At 41.6% G+C, this 20,171-nt stretch overlaps 1 protein-coding gene across 1 annotated transcript in view; it reads right to left on the reverse strand.

Moving 5' to 3' along the window:
• The window catches only part of LOC309554868 (cytochrome P450 3A24-like), a 77,238-nt gene that overhangs the window by 16,847 nt on the left and 40,220 nt on the right, over positions 1-20,171 (reverse strand). The window contains exons 4-8 of the mRNA XM_082256590.1: positions 10,806-10,905; positions 6,968-7,081; positions 1,924-2,012; positions 1,314-1,462; positions 1,061-1,188 (exon numbers count right to left, since the gene is read on the reverse strand). Of these exons, the coding sequence (XP_082112716.1) occupies positions 1,061-1,188; positions 1,314-1,462; positions 1,924-2,012; positions 6,968-7,081; positions 10,806-10,905 (580 nt within the window). The remainder of the gene's footprint in view (positions 1-1,060; positions 1,189-1,313; positions 1,463-1,923; positions 2,013-6,967; positions 7,082-10,805; positions 10,906-20,171) is intronic.

Below are 20,171 nucleotides of genomic sequence, written 5' to 3' on the forward strand. Positions count from 1 at the left end.
TAAGACTGGGATGCTATTAAAATCTATGTACGTGTAAACGCAGGTGTCCCAATACTTTTGGTAATATAGTGTATGTATGTAACTCCTTTGTGAATTCATTTTTTATGACCTACAAAAGCCATCAACATCACTTATGTCTCTCACGTACAAATGGTGTTCTGCCAAGAAATTTCAACATTTTCCCATGATAAGACTCTGAGAAGGTCTGCAATAGCTGTGTCTAATTTCTTTTGATCATGTACAGATATGCAGGCAGCATATACGAATGGAAGTATTAGCAACATTAATCATTTTTAAATATTCAGAAAAAATTCACTGTGTAAATAAAAGATGAATACAAAACTGCATCCTTGTTCTTCTACTATTATGCTTTAAAAGAACATTCAAATCATGCATACAGTCAATTTAATTTGTTCACAGCTTAAAACTGCCCCCTCCTCCCCAGCGAATTAATGCTTGCTGACTGCTCAGCGCAGTCGTCCAGTTCTGGGAGGGTGTCTATTGATGTCCCCCCCCCCCCCACACGCACTGCACAAAGCTGATCATAGATTTGAGTAAAGGGCCAATCACAGTGGCCCTCTACCGTGTGATCAGCTGTGTCCAATCACAGCTGATCACAATGTAAACACACTTGCCAGTTATCAGCATTTCCTCTCTTTGCGCTGTGACAGAGAGCTGGTAACCGCCCAGTGTGAAAGGGGACATCTACACTGATAAACAGGGCACTGATCATGTGTCCTGATAATCAGTGCAGCCCCAACAGTGGCCATCAGTGCTGCCAATCAGTGCCCATCAGTGTTGCCAATCAGTGCCTGCATATCAGTACAGCTCTATCAGTGCTTCCTCATCAGTGCCCACCAGTTTCTCTTCATCAGTGCTACCTCATCAGTGCCCATCAGTGCAGCCTATCAGTGCCCATCAGTGCACCCTATCAATGCTGCCTATTAGTGCCCATCAGTGCAGCCTCATCAGAGCACATCAATGAAAGGAAAAAAATTCCTGTTTGCTAAATTATATTATAGAAACTAGATAAAACTACTTAATTTTAAAGTTTACTTACCGAATGAATACCTTTCTGCCTGTCTTTTTTGATACTTTTAATGGCATCTTGGAAAAAGTTGAGAACACTTTTAGGAAAGAAGCAGAAATTCAGTTTGTTCAATAGAGGTATAAGGAATGGACATAGCACTGCAAGAAAAAAACAGAAATAATGAATGGTTAAATGTTCTGCAAAATGGACCAAATTCCTGCTAATATTTAGGATTGCAGCCTAAGATAACACATTTTTGTGAAGAGGAGACTGGATAATTTACCTGTAGTTAAGAACAATGGATTGAAAAAGGAGAATGAGAAAAGATTTTCGGCATTGGTCACAAATGGATCGTTGGGATTGTTCTGTGAATCCACATTCACACTGAATGATGTACTTAGAACAATGTCCATGGCGTAGCTTCCAAAGATGCTGAGGCAAATAACAAAGCATTAGTAATCTAAATATAGCCCATATATCAAACAGTATCACTCCTATACTCCTACAGAATTAGATTGGTTTGTGTTAAAAAAAAAAAGAAAATCTTACATTAACCCCATATGCATACACCTCTTTCCTATCCATCATTCTAGCCATTAATAAAACGACTCAAGTGCAGATGCATAAATCAGATACTAACACCATCCAGTCTAGAATAAAATATTCTATTGACAGATTGTAGTTCAGTGTAAATTGATGTTAACTACACATCAGCAGCAAATAAGTACCAAGTCATATTACAAATTAGTGTGGTTGATTTCCTTTCATCATCATAAACTTTTCTTTGTTATCACTTTTCTGATATAAAGTTTAACGGTTGGATATCTATTCCTTTTCATAAACAGTATTATCTGTTAGGTTTGTATTCAAGTATTCATACACCACATACTTACTCCTTCATGTTTAGGAGTTCTTTTCTATCAACCTTCTTCTGGATATTCTTCACTAAAAGTTCTCCATAATTTTTAATTATTGGGAACATCTGTGGAGATGACAAGATTTTATTTATTTTTTTAGCTACAATATGATACCAAGAACTACTAGACTTTCAAATTTCCATTGCATGCAGAAAACAGTGTAAATACAACGGTGGCTTGAATAATAGAATTCATTCATACATGCTCAGCACACGTTCACTTCATTACAGCTCAGTATATTACCTAAATTCTTTGTCAGGCAGCTAGTCTACTGATCTATTTGTTTCAATCCACAACTATAATCCCAAGCACCATGGCGCACTTGCCATGAATCAAAAATGTCCATTGAAGACCCAATTTCAAACCTTGTGTTACAGGGTTATTAGACCCCTATCTAACTAATTTCAGGCAGCTAGCTGAAAATATCTGTTCTTTAGAAATGATCTCGACATTCTTTTCTTGGTTCTATTGACAACAATTTTTATAGTGAAGTTAAAGGTTTGTTAAGACTTGTGGTTGGGGGGTGCATTAAAAATTGTCGGGATTATTGGGTGATTAAAATAATAATAGAAAAAAAATCGATTTAAAAAGCCATGTATATTTCATATTATACATATGAGATTCTGAATGGTGCAGCGTCCATTTTGTTTTTAAGGTGAAAGAGAGTTCATATATGTCTTATTACAAAATGTCTCTCACAGGCTTACAATAGGGTTTTATACTTTCAGCAGACATTTCTATTTTCTTTTGTCATAAATAAGAGGCCTTTACACATCTCATCAGATAAGGACAATTAGCGAGACACCATACTAGTCTAGCTTGTAATCTTATCTGTATATAACAATGGACAATACCCCAGTATATTCTAGTTGTATTTTAAAATGAGCTATATATATATAAGTTTTTAAAGGTACATCATTATATGTGAGAAGATATTAGCCATAATTATGTCATTATATTATGTAAGGCATATACATATATATTTAGGAATGTTATATCACATTTTGGGTTTATATACTTAAAGTAGTAATCTTACTTAGACTTAAGACTAGAGTTAAAAACGTATTACTTCATTTCAAGGCATGTGGTAGGAGTGTTTATATAAGAATTGCTTTGGACTAGTTTAAGTGCTCAAGGTGTCATAAATATTACAAACTAGACGCTCTGTCTGACAACATGTGGCATGGTCAAATAATTAATGATCTTCACTAGCTAAGAGGTCAAAGATCATCTGATAAGAAGAATGGTAATTGTTTCTAATTATTATTTAACTACAAAATCTAATGAACGGTATGATACTGCCCTCTATAGACGAAATACCAAATGCAGTTTTGGGATAGTTGAGATATTCCCATATAGAAATATTATATTGTATTAAAAATAATTATTGAAATGGCATTACTTGCCAAGGTGAATGATGGAGATACAGATGGACATTTATGTATGTGCTGGAAGTATGGACAAAGTTTTTTGTTGTGTTTTATGATTACTCTTACATATAGAGAAATCATCCTTTAATTTTATTATACCTAGTATTGGGTTAATTATCAAAAGAGGTGTGTCTCTGACCTCACCAGTTTAGGTATAGAATATCCCGACCAATTGGGATAATGTTTCATCCCTCTGGGTTTTACTTATGGTAATTTTTATAGGTCTTTGTTCTTACCATATAAAAGACCAACCCAGATGAGAGATAAGACACATCACATTATTACACTACTGACAACACACCTTACACTTACATCACACACGCTACTACATTCCTTGATAGACTCATCCAGACATACTCCATCTTGTCCATCATTCATCTGAAACTTGAAGGGAAGCCACCATCTTAAGAAAGGCATCCATCTTAGGACTCTGGTAACGACCATTTGAAGCTAGCGGCCATCTTAAGTGTGGTAAATATGCCTTGCTATGTTATTTGATTTTATTCAACAATTGTTTATTCCTTCCTTATATGTTTTATATTGCATATTTAAGGGTAATAAGATTACAATTCCAGCCGTATGAACCATAGTAGATTTTTCTCTAAAAAGCTGATTTTTGTTTTTATACATTTTTATTAATATCAGATTTAGTGCATTATTTGCAATTTTAAGTCTTCCGTTTTGCATGGCTTATTCTCACTCATCTGCAGTGAAGTGACTTTCGGCTATGCATTGCGCAGACCATTGTAGTCTGTTTATATAGAACAAATATGGTTCATGCTATACCTGGAGAAATGGTAATCTTGCTTTCGTTTTGCTTTCGTTTTGCTTTCACTTTGTTTTACTTTCACTTTCATTATTGAGTTGAACATCACATTGCATTGATTGTTTGAAGTTAGTAGTTTATGTAGAGTTATATTTTTGTGTCACTTCTTGTTTGATCATATATTGTGATTTACATGTCTTGAGAATAAATATTTTATATATATTCCATACTGTAGACTGTACTCACTAAGATTGGTATATGCTTTTAAAAAGAAATTAATCAATTAAAAAGAATTCACGACAAATTGATTTATGGCATAAGTGGAGATTCTCCTTCCGCACAGATCTTTGCTTATTAACCATAAATAAATACACTGCTATATTCAGAGTAGTATAAATATTCTTACATAATTAAGTACGAGCGCGAGATATTATTATTAAATATTCTTACAAAATACAGTACATGGCTCAATCACATCTTTACCACCCCCCCTTAAGCTGTAATGGCAACGGATAAGGGTGTTCACATATCGCAATTGCAATGCTTCACTTCAACCTGCGGCAAAAATTATCTGACATGTCACACACGGTGGGTAGCAAGCCTGTGGAACACAATCCATTCAAGCAAATGAGGAAGAGCCATAAACTCCCTGCAACAGTGTGCAATTCACATGGTTGCGGTGCATTTGTGCTGTAATTATGGGGTTAAAACAGATTCTGAGGAGGCAGTCAAATGGCTTTGAAATGTGAATTGCTAATCTGAATGTGGATTGCTTTTCAGAGAGTTGGCAATTTAGACACAGGTCTAAACCTAGCCTAACATAGACATTCTCATTATTATAGCTTTGTCACGGGTTGCCTCTGCATTTTGTAGTCAGGAAAGACAATCTCCACCTGCTTACCTGGCAGCAATAGGCCATTGTGACTGGTGAAGAACATATTTGTGCAGTGGCAGCTGGTGCTCAAAATTTTGGGGGGGGGGGGGGCGCAAACAGAAAAATGTAAAAGGCATTGCTTTGCGGCAAAAAACGCTGTAAAAAATTGCGTGACTTTGAGGTCACAAAAGTGTGAAAGGGGCCTTCAGTAGTAAAGGTATAGTGTGCCCCCTTCAATGCAGAGTGACCATCGTGCCCCCTTTCAATGCAGAGTGACCAGTGTGCCGTGCCCCTTTCAATGCAGAGTGACCAGCGTGCCATGCCCCTTTCAATGCAGAGTGACCAGCGTGTCATGCCCCTTTCAATGCAGAGTGACCAGCGTGCCCCCTTTCAATGCAGAGTGACCAGCGTGCCCCCTTTCAATGCAGACAGACCAGCGTGCCCCCTTTTTTAATGCAGACAGACTAGCATGCCCCCTTTCAATGCAGACAGACCAGCGTTCCCCCTTTCAATGCAGAGTGACCAGCGTGCCCCCTTTCAAAGCAGAGTGACCAGCTTGCCGTGCCCCTTTCAATGCAGAGAGACCAGCGTGCCGTGCCCCTTTCAATGCAGAGAGACCAGCGTGCCCCCTTTCAATGCAGAGAGACAGGCATGCCCCCTTTCAATGCAGAGTGACCAGCGTGCCCCCTTTCAATGCAGAGTGACCAGCTTGCCCCCTTTCAATGCAGACAGACCAGCGTGCCCCCTTTCAATGCAGACAGACCAGCGTGCCCCCTTCAATGCAGACAGACCAGCATGCCCCCTTTCAATGCAGACAGACTAGCGTGCCCCCTTTCAATGCAGACAGACCAGCGTGCCCCCTTTCAATGCAGAGTGACCAGCGTGCCCCCTTTCAAAGCAGAGTGACCAGCTTGCCGTGCCCCTTTCAATGCAGAGAGACCAGCGTGCCATGCCCTTTCAATGCAGAGAGACCAGCGTGCCATGCCCCTTTCAATGCAGAGAGACCAGCGTGCCCCCTTTCAATGCAGAGAGACCAGCATGCCCCCTTTCAATGCAGAGTGACCAGCGTGCCCCCTTTCAATGCAGACAGACCAGCGTGCCCCCTTTCAATGCAGACAGACGAGCGTGCCCCCTTTCAATGCAGACAGACCAGCGTGCCCCCTTTCAATGCAGACAGACCAGCGTGCCCCCTTCAATGCAGAGAGACCAGCGTGCCGTGCCCCCTTCAATGCAGAGAGACCCGCGTGCCCCCTTTCAATGCAGAGAGACCAGCGTGCCTCCTTCAATGCAGACAGACCAGCGTGCCCCCTTTCAATGCAGACAGACCATCGTGTCCCCTTTCAATGCAGACAGACCAGCGTGCCCCCCTTCAATGCAGACAGACCAGCATGCCGTGCCGTGCCCCCTTCAATGCAGAGAGACCAGCGTGCCGTGCCCCCTTCAATGCAGACAGACCAGCGTGCCGTGCCCTCTTCAATGCAGACAGACCAGCGTGCTGTGCCCCCTTCAATGCAGACAGACCAGTGCACTTACCTGCAGCGGTGGCTTCTCCTCAGTCCCCTGCGTCTCCTCGAATCCTCCTGCCGCCTCCTCTCGGCCAATGGCATGGTTTTTGCCTTTCGGCCAATCAGGAAGTGGGTCTCGGATCCGCTTCCTGATTGGCCAGGAGGAGGATCCGTGTGACAATAGCAAATTTTCATTGGCTATTGTAACACAATGGGTGGGCTCGGGGCGCACTGCTCTGCGCCCTCGGGTCCACCCTTTTCTGAAGCCTATTAGAGCCTCTGGCTCTAATCAGGTGATTAAAAAAAAAAACCCCATTGAGCTCCATGTGTCCCCTGCGCCCCCAACGCACCAGCCGCCACTGTTTTGTGGCACTGCTATTTTTCTTATTACACTGGTAAAGATGTGGATTATATCTACATTATTTATACAGGATACAGGACTCACTTGTTTAAGTTTTCCACTGGTGAATGTAGGTGTTAGCACAGTTCGTATTCGTTTCCATTGTTCATCTTTAGCAGTTGATACGGCAAATTCTAAAGGTCCGTTTAGTCCAAAATTCTAAATTGGGTAGAATGTACAGGTGAGAAAAAATAAATTATATTCTCTTGAAGACAAAAGAAAACTAAACTTAGTGTGTCAATTTTCCTATTCACAAAGGAAGGACTCAACATGCAACTGTCTTCATCTGGCTGTCAGTTGCAGCTAAAGCCATCTTGTATTCATTACCAATAGTGAATGCCAATTGCAGTTCCAATATGGGGATCAGTAAAAGAAGAGAAATGCCATACTTGGGTCTGTAGCATTAGATAAACTGAATCATTTGCATATGCTGCTGTGTAGACTAAATTAGAAATATAGGCAAAACTTTTTTTTTTTAATTTTGGATAGAGCATGGAAGGGTTATAACCCCTGTCAGATTTTTTTTTCGCCATCTGTGTCCCATTGCGGAGATTTACCTTTACTTCCTGTCCCACAGCCAAACAGGAAGTAAGAGGAAATCCCTGCAAATTAGGGAAATTATTTGAGGGCCCTCAGGTCACCATAACTAGTGTCCCCATTGGAAGATTTCCCCTCTATTACTTTTCTGGGGACAACCCAAAATTTGGGATTTTCTTTTACTTTCACTTTCAATGAAAATGGTAAACAGGACAAATCGAGAGGGAAAATTTCCTTAACGGGGGGCACAGAAAGCAATACAATTTTACAAGCGGTCTAATCTCTCTGCACTCTATCCAAAACGAAACTTCCCTTTAGTTATACTTTAAGCATTTCAGAAAGCAACCATGCTAGCCAGGAATAAAGACAGAGGTAGACAAGGCAAAACAATGGTCAAAATTACATAGTTACATAGTTACATAGTTAGTGAGGCTGAAAAAAGACACAAGTCCATCCAGTTCAACCTATGATGTGTGTGTGTGTTTGCTTTTAACCGTACATTGTATACCCCTGTATCTTGTGGTCTTTAAGGTGTCCATCCAATAGTTTTTTGAAACTATCAATGCTCCCCGCTGATACGACTGCTTGCGGAAGAGAATTCCACATCCTTACCGCTCTTACAGTGAAGAACCCCTTACGCACTTTAAGGTTAAACCGCCTTTCCTCAAGTTTTAGTGAGTGGCCACGTGTCTTATTGTATCTCCTTTCTCTGAATAGTTTGTTCCTTATGCTAGGGTCGCCAGTACAGTATTTGTACATTGATATCATATCCCCCCTCAATCGTCTCTTCTCCAGAGAGAATAAGTTTAGTGCTTGTAGTCTTTCCTCATAGCTGATGTCCTCCATTCCCCTAATTATTTTTGTTGCCCTTCTCTGGACTTTCTCCAGTTCCAGCACATCCTTCCTGAGGACCGGTGCCCAGAACTGGACAGCATACTCCAGATGTGGCCGGACCAGAGTCTTGTAGAGTGGAAGAATAATCTCTTTATTTCTGGAGTGAATCCCCTTTTTTATACAATCCAGTATTCTGTTGGCTTTGCTTGCAGCAGCTTGGCATTGCATGCCACTTCCAAGCCTGTTGTCTACCAGTACCCCCAGGTCCCTTTCCATCCTAGACTCACCCAGAGGTTCCCCCCCTAGTGAGTAGCTTGCTTTCTGGTTTCTGGCCCCCAAGTGCATTACTTTACATTTTTCTACATTAAATCTCATCTGCCATGTAGTTGCCCACCCCGTTATTTTGTTCAGATCTGCTTGCAAGATTTCCACATCCTGCATAGAAGATATTGGCATGCCTAATTTAGTATCATCTGCAAATACTGAGATTGTACTAGATATCCCCTCCTCTAGATCATTTATGAATAAATTAAACAGGATTGGTCCCAGGACAGAACCCTGGGGGACCCCACTTTCCACACCCGCCCAATCAGAGTACTCCCCATTAATCACCACCCTCTGGACTCTCCCCTGGAGCCAGTTCTCTATCCAGGTACTCACCTTATGGTCCATACCTACCTTCCTTAGTTTGTACAGTAAGCGTTTGTGGGGAACGGTGTCAAAGGCCTTTGCAAAGTCCAGATACACCACATCCACAGGCTTACCTTTATCTAAGTGGCAGCTCACTTCATCGTAGAAGGTTAATAGATTGGTTTGGCATGAACGATTTTTCATGAATCCATGCTGATTACTACTAATAATACAGTTTTCATTACTAAAGTCTTGTATGTGGTCCCTTATCATCCCCTCCAAAATTTTGCAGACTACTGATGTTAGGCTGACCGGCCTATAGTTACCCGGGATATATCTCGGCCCCTTTTTAAATATTGGTACCACGTTGGCTTTTTTCCAATCAGCTGGCACCATACCTGTCTGTAAACTATCCTTAAAGATCAAGAATAATGGTCTGGCAATCACCTGGCTGAGCTCATTAAGAACCCTCGGGTGCAAGCCATCCGGTCCCGGGGATTTATTTATGTTAAGTTTCTCTAGTTTAGCTCTAAGTCTATCCTCTGTTAGCCATGGCGGCACTTCCTGAGGTGTATTATTTAGTTCGGCCTTACAAGCGGGGTTCGTGTAGCCCCTCAATTCCTTTGTGAAGACTGAAGAAAAGAAATTATTTAACACTTCCGCCTTTTCTCTGTCCTCAGTGGCCATTTTTCCTTTATCATCTTTTATGGGGCCAATGTGTTCTGGCCTCGCTTTCTTACTGTTTATATACTTAAAGAACTTCTTGGGGTTCTTTTTACTCTCCTCCGCTATATGTCTCTCGTGTTCTATTTTAGCCGCCCTGATTTCATCTTTACATTTCTTATTACACTCTTTGTAGTGCTTAAATGCTGCCAATGACCCCTCAGTAATGATAAATTTTAGCAGCTAACTAAAATATTTAGAAATACAGGCTTTTAGAACTACTGTATAAGGTCTAGTATTATGGCAGGTAAAATTATAAAAATGTCAAAAATGGAGATTCTTGCTATTTTCTGCAATTTATCTGTCATAATACCTGAAGGAGGGGCTTTATAGCTCCAAAAAATTCCTTTTTCTAGCAATGTAGTTACCCATGAAAAATAATTACTTTGACGTGGTTTTTGCCTTCTCTACCTCAGCATTGCAGAAAGATACAATGATTTTAGAATTCGCCATGAGGCCTCATGCACACAGAAGTTACAAAATGCTACTGTTCCCAAAGCTGAGCGTTTTATCGCAGCCTGTAAAAATCACCTCTATGTAAGCCTTTCGGTTTGATTTACTAAAGACAAATCCACTGTGCACTACAAGTGCACTTGAAAGTGCAATCGCTGTAGATCTGAGGGGAAGATGTGAAATGAGGGGAAGCTCTGCTGATTTCTATCATCCAATCATGTGCAAGCAAATACATTTCCTTGCATATTCCCCTCAGATATACAGCGATTACATGCCCAAGTGCACTTGTAGTGCACAGTGGATTTACCTTTAGTAAATAAACCCCCGATGTGTCCATGCATGAAGTGGAGCATTTAGAGAAACACAAACGCGCCTAAATGCTAGATGCATACATTTGTTTATTGACCAACAGAACGCATTAACACTCAGTACTAGATGAATGTGCAATACGCAGATTTTACTGCATTTTTAAGCAGCTTTTTCCTGCCAGGGGTTCTGGCGTTGAGAGGGGATAAGCGCATGCTCTGTGTGCATGAGGCCTTACAAGGTCATTTATAATTAGTATTATTCAGAATTTATAAAATGGATAAAAATAGATGTGAGAATAAGTAAAACAGGCTGGCAAAGCTGTCGCCTTGGCTGAAAGAAACACTATGGAAATATTTTACAATCTGTAGTAAGATTTATATACAGTACAGCCACTTACCCTTCTGTTGGTGAAAACACTGTAACATTCCTTTACAAGAATGGCTTTTATGATTACTGGATCCATAACAGCTAGAACTGGCTGTCTACCATCAAAAAACCTGCAGAAAAAATAATGTAGATAAAATTTGAAGATGATCTGTGAGCTCATGTCACATGAACTAGAGAAACTTCAATTCAATAGCCAGCGATTACAGAAAATGTAGACTGTCTTTGGCAGTCAGTGATCAGATTTAACTTACCTAGAACTGTATAAAATTATAATACGAGGTATGTCTAATAAATAATAAAACTGTGATTCCACCTAGTGCTTGAACATGTTTGAACCTGCATGATAAGCAGCAACACTCTATGACGTTCAGTTGATTGTGAGTCGCCATTTAGTTTGGTTGTGTTTTCTGTGGTGTGCCGAAAAAATGCTAAGTTTGTTTGGAAAACACCGTCATCACTAAAGGCCCGTACACACGTAGCGATTGTGGGCAGTATATATTCGGCCGCCGAACGATCGGCCGATTGTCGGCTTGTTAGTATGATGCTTCCGACAACCGACTGCGACTTTTCGGCCGAACAGAATCGGGTGTGCAGGCTATAAAATTTTTGTTGGTCGTCACCAGAACGGCCGATTGTTCGCCAGTCAGTACAGAATTCGGCCGACAAACAGCAGATGAGCAAGACTGGGCATGCTCAGAGAAGAAAAAACACACGGAAAGTTAACCATCACATGACATCACTTCTGCAGTCGGCTGTTGTTGGCCGACAAAATTCGTGTGCAGTCTTTAGCACTTTTCAACCGACAGGACAGCAACGGACAAAAGACGGCCGATCGTTCGGCCGACATTCGGTACGTGTGTACGGGGCTTAAGAATGAAAAAAGCAAGTCATAATTCAAAGCCATGCTCTTTGTGTTTTTCAATATCAAGGGTGTAATTTTGAAAGAATGAGTTCCAGAAGGCAAAACAGTTATCCAGCATTATTATAAGGAAGTTTTCATAAAGCTAAGAAAAAGAGTCAGAAAAAAAAAAAAAATGGTTTCATTCTTCACCAGGACAATGCGCCTGTTCACACAGCACTTTCTGTGAAGCAGTTTTTGACCGACAAGCTCATTACTACACTTGAACATCCTCCATATTCAACCAATTTAGCACCATGCAACTTTTATCTTTTCCCAAAAGTTAAATCAGTGCTTAAAGGGACAAGTTTTGAGTCAGTTGATGCTGTAAAGAAGAAAACGGCAGATGTGTTGAAACAACTGACAGAAATTGATTTTCTCCATGCCTTCGAACCAGTGGAAAACAAGAATGCAGCAATGTATTAGTGCAAATGGCATTACATTTTTAATATACAGTATATAAATAAAGGTGCGTTACTTAATCAGTCTCGTTATTTAATAGACACACCTCATATGAATAACTCAAAATTTATGGTTCAGGCCACTAATAGCAGCCAAGAAGAATCGAAACTTTCTTTCCATGTGTCCCTTAATGCTGAAGATTTAAACCTGAACAGCTACTGTGATTAGTTTGGCATGGGCATTTCCTAAGGCAGTTTTCAACATCAGATCCTGACACCAAGGAAGCCATTTTGTAGGGTGGACTGCTAATAATAAAAGTTTAGAATGGCAATTATCTTGAATTTTTGATGATACTAAGACATATAACACACTGATTTTGCTCACAAAATGCAGTACTTCCGTAACTACAACACTTTCTCAAGGTCAGTGGGAAGATTGCAGTTATATTATACACTGCAAACAGTTTGCCTAAAATCCAGAATGTAGAAAAAATAAATATAATACAAATGGAAATAGAACCAAGAAATCGTGAAGAACTGTACCACACAATCAGGCCAAGGCCTAACCAGGCTCAAATAGTAGCTGAGACGCAGCATGGATCTCCGACAACTAGACCATCGCACTCAGCCTCAGGAGCAGATAACTGAGACACTACATGGCTCACCGGACAACCGGCCCAACGCACTCAGTCTGTGGTAGGTTCAGAAACCCAGTAACCTTTAAGAAAAAATAAATACATACAATAGTTTAGGGGCACATCTATATACATAACAAAAGGTGTAATGGACATTAATTGTACAAGGCTCAAAACACAATAAATGGTCCTGTAGGCCATACTGGGAACGTACCAGCAACAATATCAGCTAATCTACTACTCTGTGACATTTCAGGACATCATGCATATATAGGTATTGAATTAAAGGCACCTATATGCTGCCACTGATGCCAACTGAACACCAACACTACCATTTAATATGGGACACCACAGTTAACCACTTCTGGACTGGAAGTTTTTCCCCCTTAAAGACCAGGCCATTTTTTGCGATTTGGCACTGCGTTATTTTAACTGACAATTGTGCAGTCGTGCAGAACTGTACCCAAATAAAATTTATGTCCTTTTTTGCCCCCAAAAATATAGCTTTCTTTTGTTGGTATTTTATTACCTCTGCGATTTTTTTTTTTGCGCTATAAACAAAAAAATAGCGACAATTCTAAAAAAAACAACAACAATATTTTTCACTTTCTGCTATCTAACTTTACCAATAAAAAAAATGTAAAAATCTAATTTTTTTTATCATTTTAGGCCAATTTGTATTCTGCTACATATTTTTGGTAAAAAAAAATCCCAATAAGTGTATATTGATTGGTTTGCGCAAAAGTTATCGCGTCTACAAACTAGGGAAAAGATTTATGTCATTTTTATTTATTTATTTATTTAATTTTTTACTAGTAATGGCGGCGATCACCAATTTTTAGCGGGACTGCGACATTGTGGCGGACAGATCAGACACCTAACTGACATTTTTGACACTTTTGGGGGGACCAGTGACATTACTACAGTAATCAGTGCTAAAAATATGCACTGTTACTGTAATAATGACACTGGCAGGGAAGGGGGTTAACACCAGGGGCGATCGAAGGGTAAATGTGTACCTAGGGGATGCTTTCTAACTGTGTGTGGGATGGGCTTATGGAATGAACACAGGGGCCTCTGTTTCTAAGTAGGAGGAACATAAGAGCCCTGTGTACATTGCTGACAGAACAGGGGAGCGATCGCGATTTAGTGCCTGGCAACAATCGCGGCCGCCGGCCCAGCAGATCAGTCTCCCCTGTGGCGAATGGGCGCACGTGCGCCCGACTCGCGGTCCCGCAAAGCGACGTACAGGTATGTCATTTCGCAGGACAGAGCCGATCTGCCACAGTATATGTACTGCTGGTGGTCGACAAATGGTTAAACAAAACAAGGCACTGAGGCTGAAGCACAGAATCTATGGGAAGGACCTTCATGAAATACATAAACAACAGCAAAGAGAAATTGCAAATGTATAATACTATTCATACTTCCCTATCGAAACACAATTATCTCCTAGCTTTTGATGACCTAATTGGGATAATCTATGATTCCCACATTTTTGAATCACCTGAATGTTTGTATGCATTTGATCTGTGCTTTTAACTGATTACTGATCATTTTGCCATGATCAACAACAACATTATGATATATTGGACATGATCGACAACAATATTACAGAAACATGTAGGTCTAACATACACAGCGAGTATGGAGGAATCTGCACTGATGGCTACTGTATTCAGACAGCTACAGCAACCACAGCTACCTGAATACCCGAACAGTGACTGCATCTAGTTGGACGAAGTCACTGTTCAGCTGATAGCTTCTTCAAATTTTAAAATAAACTTTTGTTGAGCTGGCAATTCAATTTTTTCCCTTTCAGTAAGAATTAGCAAAATTTTGTGCCATTGTATAGCCAACTTTTTACACAGGGCTTGTTCGCATGTTGATTGCTGTTAAATGAAGACCCAAAAAGCTTCCTATCTGCTAGGAAAGAGGAAAGAGTATGCCTATCGTATTCTGCTATGTGTGAATGTAATTTGATCTGCAGCTACTTAGATCAATGTACAACACAGGCTAATCAAGCAATTCACCACACACCAGTAAATCACTCTGCAGAATGTGACCTTGAGCATACCAACTTCAGGCTACAAGTGGCAAAGGTAAAAATATAATAAGATTGCATATTTATCTAATAAGAAAAATTTATTTTTAGTTCTCGCATGCATATTCAAGTTAAGAGAATATAAGCGTTAACATTGCATCCATTTTTACTCGTGTCTAGGGCCAAGTAACATAGCATTTTGTGCATAGCAAAAGTGATGAAAGTGATTGTAAAGTCTCTGTTTTTTGTTTGTTAAAAATAACAAACATGGTATGTGACGGGAGTCACTTTGGGGGGCTGTGGAACCCATCTTCCCTTGGAGAGGTTGGTAAACCCTTGTTTCAGCTCCCCATGCTCCTCTTATGTGTAAGTCACCCTGTGTCTATTAGGGGCACAGGGTGACTGAGAAAATGATAGACAGCTACTTAGACACTAAGAATGTGGTTTGGATTACTTCAAATGGGACATTGTATGAACTTTCCCATATAGTCTGTTGTAGACCATTGCCATGGTGTCTGTAATTCCTGATTAATTAAAGCATTGCTTAGATATTGATGCCATGGTTAATTGTTAATTGGAATACCTATTTTCTCTGCTAGCAAACCCTTGTGGGATGTGTTTATACTTGTAATAATGTGTCCTTTCTATTCACTGTTGTAGGACCCGAATAGTCTAGTCACCCAGGTTGGTTTAAGTGACTAGTTAATTAGCGCATGTTTATCATGTTTCTGGTTAGTTTGTATTGTTAGGGTAATATGATTAGGAAGGGGATGTCCTCCTGTTGGGTATACAGTATAATCTGTGCGAGTTTGTTCAATATCTCATACAAGCTATTTGTCGGCTAGCCTTGTATGTTATGCGGCTATAATATCTGATATCTATGTTCAAGACTGGAGGAAGTGGTATACTGACGGAAGCACTCAAGCACAGTGTGGATCAGTTCCGTCACATGGTATTTTTTCCTGCTCTGAAGAGCCAGATCCTCCTCTTCGCAGGTCCCTCTTCGGCGCTTCTAGCCCCTCTCTTCTATCGAGTGCCCCCACAGCAAGCAGCTTTGCTATTTAGACACAGACTTGCGTCTAGGCCCTGCCCCCTCTCTCGAGCAGCAGAGACACTCCTGCAACATCACTGGATTGAGATTGAGCTCAGGTAAGTATTAGACACAGAAGGCCTATCCTAATGTCCTTCTGCCTTTACAATCACTTTAAAGTATAACTAAAGGCAAAGTTTTGGATAGAGTGGAGATGAATTAGCTTTCATTGCTGTCTGTGCCCCCGTTACGGAGATTCACCCTCTCTATTTTTCCTCTTTACCATTATCATTGTAAGTGAAAGTAAAAGAAAATCTCAAATTTTGGGTCGTCCCCAGGAGAGTAATAGAGGGGAAATCCTCCAATGCGAGCACTAGTTCTGGTGACCAGGGGGCCCCCAAGGAATCGTCTTAATTTGCAGGAATTTCCTCTGACTTCCTATTTGGCTAAGAGGGACAGGAAGTGAATGGAAATCCCTGCAATGGGACATATATGGTGAAAAAAACTCTATCCAAAATTAAAAAAAAAAAAATTTGCCTATAATTCTACTTTAAATTTTTTTTTTCCTGGTGCCTCCATGGCAACATACGTGTGATAGTAGCCCCGCCTACTTCCGCCCACAGGACCAGTGCATAGCTATAAAAAGTTACCACCCACACACCAGCCCATTCCCTTTTTTGTCCTTACGGAACTCACAGCCAGTGTGAAGAGAAGCAACCCTGCCACCTTTGGTGGTTTTCTGCCCAGGTTAAGCCTCTCCTGTAGTGTAGTCCCTGACCTTGGGGCGCTAAATGCTCTAATAAGGTAGGGAGCCCATTCTGTGGATCTTTTGGGGTTAAAAATCGGGTGCTAACTAGCCCCACATAAAGCAGTGCAGCCAGGGCTATGTTCTTCAGAAGATCTGTCCATGTCTGGAGCCTGCCTGCCAGAAGTGAGTGGATCAATTGAACTGTGACACCGCATTTCCAAGATAAGAATGTTTTCTATTTTTTTTTAATTTATCTGTGAATGGTCTCATAAGTTGTGTGTTACACCTCCTCTTGGATGGGCTGCACCTGCACTATGTTCCAGTATGCATTCTAGTGGCAATTGTGGAAGAGAAAGCTAAGTGTCTACATTCAAGGGAATAATGCATTATGCTGAACAGGTGAAATAGATAGAGCTCACATGGGGACCATCTTTGGTTTGGGCAAGTATTCCCCCAGTGGCCATCTTAGAGTTGGGCAAGACTACCTGGAAGCCATCTTGGAAGTGGGCAAGGAGAGAAGTTTGTCAGAAGTGGAAGACAGGCAGAACAGTTGAGGAACATGGGGTTAAAGACCTAGCAGCTTCCAGATAGGGCTCTCACATGATAGGACTGCATGCCAGCACGCTTAGCTGCAAACCCTGCATCAAGGGCTATTTCCTGCTGCCTGGAGAAAAGATATGTCCATATTCATGTCTCGGTGTGGCATTATTAATATGCCTGACTAAATGTCAGTGTTCCAGCTGCCCTGCACTATGAGCTCACTGCATAACAAAGATCCACACAGTTCCTATAGGTAAGCGTTATCAGACCAGGTAGGTATTTTGCTGCTAAATGAGTGCATTCAGGTGCTAACTGACCTTTCTCTTGGCTAAGGAGCCCAGGTTGTCCCACTGACAGGATTATGCATCAGAGGAGCACCAGAAATCCAGTTCAAGGTAGAAAAATCCTCTTCCATACTGCAAACATTAACACTATGGCCTAAAGAGCACGTCAGGACCACCTTAAAAAAGCAGACAGAAGCTTCAGCCCATTCTGCTTACCCACAAGGAATTGCTGTGAATCCTGGGTGAAGCTGCATTTACAATATAAATAATGTGTTAAGCTTGCCTTAACCAGTTCTGGACCGTAAGATTTTCCCCCTTAATGACCAGGCCCTATTTTGCAATTCGGCACTGCGTTACTTTAACGGACAATTGCGCGGCCGTGCGACGGTGTACCCAAATAAAATTGAGGCATTTTTCCCCCACAAATAGAGCTTTCATTTGGTGGTATTTGATCACCTGTGTGATTTTTATGTTTTGCGCTATAAACAAAAAAAGAGCGACAATTTTGAAAAAAAAAAATTAAAAATCTAAATTTTTTAACATTTTAGGCCAATTTGTTTTCTGCTACATATTTTTGGTAAAAAAAAAATAAAAATTGCAATAAGCGTATTTTGATTGGTTTGCGCAAAAGTTATCGCGTCTACTAACTACGTGAAAGATTTGTGTCATTTTTATTGTTTTTTTTTTTTTTTTACTAGTAATGGCCGCGATCTGCGTTTTTTGGAAGGCCTGCGACATTGCGGTGGACAGATTGGACCCCTAACTGACATTTTTGACACTTTTGGGGCTACCAGTGACATTTCTACAGTAATCAGTGCTATAAATATGCACTGTTACTGTAATAATGCTATTGGCAGGGAAGGGGTTAACCCGGTTGTTGATCAAGGGGTTAAATGTAAGCCTAGGGGAGTGATTCTAACTGTGGGGGAGTTGGGCTTGTAAAATGATGACAGAGACATGCGATCCTATACAGCAGGATCACATGGTCTCTGTGATCATTGCAGGGAGAAGGACGGTCGGCTGTGTTTACATCAGCCGACCATCCTTCTCTCTCAGCGGGGAGAGATTGCGGGTGTCAGACGGCAATCGGAGCCACCTGACACACGCGCCGGCTTCCCCGCTGACAATCGGGGGTGGCCCTTAGCTCCTCCCTGGCAAATGACGTACCCCTACGTGGTTTTGCCTGGGAGAGCCACTCTGCCGCCGTATATATACAGTATGCGGTCGGCAAGTGGTTAATTAAAGAGGGTGACAGAAGGTTTTCCACCCCACTTTTCATAGCCGCAAAGGATTGCTATGAGCATGGATGAAATTGCCTTTTCAAGATAGAGTGTTCCAAGATTGCCTTAAAGGGGTAGACAGAAGCTCTCATGCCCACTATTCATGGCCGCAAAGGATTGCTGTGGGCCTGGGTGAAGTTACCATATCTAAGATAATGTGAATACTTCACGCTGCATTCCAATACTGTTGCTACCAACTGCATAAAGCCTCCCTCATCAGAGAGCAGGCCAACTGCTTGAAAGGAAGAACAGAGAGGATAAGCTGGTACTTTATGTTCAGCCTAAGGCTTTGCCCCTGCTGACCATTCTCTTAAGGGGTAGGTAAGTTTACCATGAGTGGAGAAGAACCAGAGGAACCAGGTAAGAAACCAGAGCAGGCTCTAGATAAGAAAGTTGCTACAGCATTTCCTTAGTCGGAAGAAGCAGCCTGCATGGCCTTCCAGGGACAGGTTCCCTTTGAGACAATCAAGGTCAACCGCATTAGAGATGCAGCTGAAGTTGAACATTTGTCATTACTAGCGGAAGAAGGCTAGAGTGCAGTTTGCAAGGTCTTTTTCTCCTTCTAATTGTTAAGAAGCGTCTTTTCTCCATTTGTGGTCTCTGCATATCCTCTGAAGGTTTTCTGGGTCAGGGTGCTTCTGCCCCAATTGTGGTGGCAAACAGTTCACTATCCAAGAGCCCATGGTGGCATTATCTGGTATGCATCTTGAAGCTTTAAGGGGCTTGGTTCAGATGAAAGTTTTCCATAGAAATATACAAAGTTTGCATTGCCTCCCTTCGCCTGGGACACTTTCTGGCTTGGTGGGCATCTAAGATAATTAATGTTCCCATCTGGAGGCGGGCTCGGGTATATTCAAGGTAATGGTCCCAGCCCACCCGCCGGTCCAGCCAGCACCACTGGTCATGGGTGGTGGGACATTTCCCGATCCGCAGGGGGAGGGGGGGGGCATCTCGCTGCCTGTGGTTGGCCGTGTGTGGTTTGGGCTTCCTGGTGGGGTCGGGTGGGTGGTTTGGGGCTGGGGTCCTGGGCGAGCCTGGGCCCATCTCTATTTCCATCCCTTAAGCAATTTCTGTGCCTTGTTTTTCGACCCGTGCACTACCATTCTAGGATCCTGCCCCTTGTCTATTGGTCAGCACCTCATGTATTAGGATGCTGGACCCAGTACTAGCCTCATTGCCTTCCTGATATATTCTCATAGAGAGACCCTTAGACGGGGAATAATTGGTTTCAGGCTCTATTGAGCAACCTGACATGGTCCTCCAGATACTCCAGTAATTTTGATAGGTTCATACACACTCTAGTCTCAGATTCAAGCTGTCTGTACCAGGAGTGGATCTCCACTTTTGTATTAGAGGCCTAGAACTGAGGGTAGCCTCATGTGATGCAATTCATTTGGCCTGGTTTCATCCCAGGCTTTTACAGGCCTCCATTTTTAGGGTGGCAAGTTGACCCAGCCTTTGGTCAGGTGATTTACCTATTGCGGAGGCTCAGGGGTTTGGCTCTCATGCAAGGAAG

This window comes from Pelophylax lessonae, assembly GCF_965119305.1.
Source record: "Pelophylax lessonae genome assembly, chromosome: 1".
In the NCBI taxonomy this organism is placed as follows: Eukaryota; Metazoa; Chordata; class Amphibia; order Anura; family Ranidae; genus Pelophylax; species Pelophylax lessonae.